This window comes from Hibiscus syriacus, unplaced genomic scaffold (assembly GCF_006381635.1).
Source record: "Hibiscus syriacus cultivar Baekdansim isolate YM2019G1 unplaced genomic scaffold, ASM638163v2 tig00002193_pilon, whole genome shotgun sequence".
Taxonomy (NCBI): domain Eukaryota; kingdom Viridiplantae; phylum Streptophyta; class Magnoliopsida; order Malvales; family Malvaceae; genus Hibiscus; species Hibiscus syriacus.
The window spans coordinates 2049815-2053088 of NW_024061914.1; the positions used below are offsets into that span (position 1 = coordinate 2049815).

General features: G+C 35.9%; 1 protein-coding gene and 1 long non-coding RNA gene across 2 annotated transcripts; both read left to right on the forward strand.

Annotated features, from left to right (window-relative positions):
• Positions 1-966: 966 nt before the first annotated feature.
• Positions 967-1920, forward strand: LOC120138080. The gene is made up of 3 exons (XR_005517488.1): positions 967-1089; positions 1197-1300; positions 1726-1920. It is a non-coding gene; the product is annotated as an uncharacterized LOC120138080 (long non-coding RNA).
• A 7-nt stretch (positions 1921-1927) lies between these two features.
• LOC120138069 (poly(ADP-ribose) glycohydrolase 1-like) lies at positions 1928-2937 on the forward strand. Its single transcript, XM_039153675.1, has 3 exons — positions 1928-2161; positions 2314-2441; positions 2691-2937. Exons 2-3 carry the CDS (start codon positions 2329-2331, stop codon positions 2854-2856), a joined length of 279 nt encoding a protein of 92 aa, XP_039009606.1. The 5' UTR covers positions 1928-2161; positions 2314-2328; the 3' UTR covers positions 2857-2937.
• Positions 2938-3274: the final 337 nt, after the last annotated feature.

Genomic DNA, 3274 nt, shown 5'->3' on the forward strand with positions numbered 1-3274 from the left:
AAAATGATGCAACTTTATATAAAATAATCATGACTCGACAGAGAGTGTTTCAATTTCTAAATGGATTAAACAAAGAATTAGATGCAGTTTATGGTAAATTTCTTTCTACTATTTTTTCCATTCGTGAAGTGTTCATGGGTCTGCCAAGCTCACTTATTCCTTCTCTACAACTAGAAATCGTAAAGGCAATCCATGATGTGATTACTACAAGAGAACAGTGCATGTTAGGAATCAATATTGAAAGCTTCACGGAAAATCAGTGGACTGGAAATAATCCGCTAGAAGACCGTCAAATGAGTCTCACTCTAACCTGAGAAAAAGTGAAACGGTTAGTAGCTTTACCAAACATCATGTTGATGATCTATAGAAGTTGTTTAGGCAGTTTATTGGGTCACATAAATCAAATCTTACAGCTCGTGATTCTCAACATGTTACTTCAACTTATTCTGCCCAACTCACTAAAAAGAATGCACAAGTTTAGACTCACTACAAGAAAATATACTTTTAATGACACACGAACGATGACACACGCTAATTTATGACTTACAAAAAAATGTGTCATAAAAAAATGTCATGTTTTTTAAAATCTGAATGATTTATGACTTATAAGAATGTGTGTCATATTTAATAGTCATAATCTAAAAAATTTATAAAAACACGGAGTACAGTTTTAATTGTGTGTCACCTGTAAAAATCGTATTTTAATTCCCCCATTATTTTCATCCTTTCTCGCTTCTTGCTTCCCCCATTTTTCTCTTTTTCCTTTTTTCTCTTTGCAACCTCCCACTGGTTAAGCTCCCTCTGCCCCTCAAGGCTATGCCCTCTTCTTCGTCGAGGTATGGAAGTGGTTGTTTGGTTTAAGATTTTTCTTTTCGTTTTTGGTTTACTTGTTTCTGGAATGAATTTTTGGCGCATCTCATTTCCAGAGCCGGCTCCACAAATTGGTTTAAGGATGATATTCCTAAATTAGCTGATCTGCTACTGTGTTTGCCTTTCCTTATAGACCTTCACTATTAGAATACGCGGCCTTATGGATACGGTCTCCGCATATTGGGTCCGCAGCAACCAGGCGTGGTGCTTCTCTCCCAGGTTTTTCTTTGTACTTGTCTATTATTAATGCTATACTAATACTTACTCGCCTGCTTAATTCAGAAGTCTCATGCTTGAATTTGATTCATATCTAATCTACATCTCAGGAGTTGATCGCCGCTCTACTTGCATGCTCTTTGTTTTGTTTGTTTCCAATCTCTGATAGAGGTCCAAGACATCTGCCAACTATCAACTTTGATCAATTGTTTGCGTATGTCAACTCTCTTTTGCAACTTGTCTTGCTATCAATCATCACTTCTCATTAGTTTCCGCTTCTGCTGTTGTGCATCTCTACTCCCTCTTCTTTATTTTGACGCATTTACCCTGCACGTTGCCACTTGGGAATTTTACTTTCAAACATGGACAGACGCAGGATTTTTATTAGGGGGTGCGGACTTAGGAACTTATATTAAGAATTTAGGGCATATGAAATTATAAAATTTCAGGGGGTGCAAAATTAAATTATCAGTAGAAAATACAAAGAAAATACCTAAACTATTAGAGAATTTGAAATTTCCAGGGTAAGAACGCACCTCCAAGAACCCCTCGGTCCATCCCTGCTTTCAAAGCTTCATTTTTCTCTTTTTATATTCAAAACACTAAATGAACGCTATATGTACATGTACGTATTCTCAGGAGTCTCTGTGAGAGCCAATAAAATAAGTTGAGGTGCATTGTGCACTATTTCCAAAGGATATGTTTGCAAATGCCTACAGGATATGTCTCATTTGAGCGCAAGCTTCTCTCTTTAGGACACCAGCCTTTGCAATCATGCCTTTCTTATCCATATGCTGATTTTTGGACCAAATCAACTATCCCTCTGTGCCCTTTTCAGGTAACAGTTCAACTTATAGAACATATTTATAAACTCAAATTTCAATATTACAACTTGGCCTATCTTTTTCTGTACCTTCGTCCTATCAATGTGGTGAGCCAATCCTTCTGTTATCTGTATATAACTATATATGTTCACAGCTCAGGTTTAATAGAAGATCACACTATTGGGACACTTGAAGTTGATTTTGCAAATAAATATCTAGGAGGTGGTGCTCTAAATAAAGGTTGTGTGCAGGTCTGGTTTTTTTTTTTTTTGCTTCATTAACACTGTTAGTGACATTGTATACTACTGTTCCATTTTTTTCTCTCGACTCTTTCACCTTTTACTCTATCAATTATTTCCAAAAACATTGTTTACTGGTTGATTGTTTTTCAAACTTTTAATAGGAAGAAATTCGCTTCATGATCAATCCCGAACTGATTGTTGGCATGCTGTTCTTGCCTTCGATGGCAGACAATAAATCTATAGAAATTGTCGGAGCAGAGAGGTTCTCTGACTATACAGGGTATAAACTGTAAGCCTGTAAAGAGATCTGGTAGCATTGGGTATTTCATTTTATATGATATGCATGTACTGCAGTTACTCGCATATAATAGTGCCTGAAGTATACAAACTTCTATTTGATTTTCATATAAATTTATCTTGCTGTAAAAGTCATGAAACTCATGTTGCATGGGTTCTGTATCTGTTTGATGACTAACTGTCTTTACTCTCCCATTTTTTTAGTTGACTTATGATAATGATACTATTTTAGCTAGTGTAGGTATGCCTCTTCATTTCGGTTTACTGGTGACTATGTGGAGAAAAGGAATGTTGGTTCCCTTGGAAGACGTAAAACCAGAATTGTTGCCATAGATGCTTTGTGCAGTCCAAGAATGAAGCAGTACAAACTTAATTACCTTCTTCGGTATGTAAATTTTTGGTTTTGATTCACATTATGTTATACCAGGTTTGTAGAAAAATGAATAGTAAAATAGATGACAGCCGGTAGGACAGAAAATTACTATTAAGTTTCCAGCTGGGACTGTGGTGCTTTAAGAACACTGTATCGAGACTTAACCCAAATTTAAGAAAGAAATCAACCTAGCACAGAGCAATTTTGTTCCTCTAGACAGAAAAGCTTTTTCTGCAAATATGCATGAAGTAAAGAGCTTTATAAAAATTTTGCACGAATAGCTTCACCCTACATGAATGTGTAGATATGCAACATGTGTAATACCTATAAGTGCCTTCTTTGCACTGCGTTACAATATATGTCTTTCTGTTTTTTGGTGTTGTAGATATGCAACATGTGTAATGCCTATAAGTGTTTTCTTTGCATCAAGTCTTTGGTAAGTATTTAACTGT

Coding starts and splice junctions, on each gene's coding strand:
- LOC120138069 (XM_039153675.1), top strand. CDS start 2,329: ATGATCAATCCCGAACTGATTGTTGGCATGCTGTTCTTGCCTTCGATG. Junction 2,442..2,690: donor GACTATACAGGGTATAAACT/GTAAGCCTGTAA, acceptor TAGCTAGTGTAG/GTATGCCTCTTCATTTCGGT.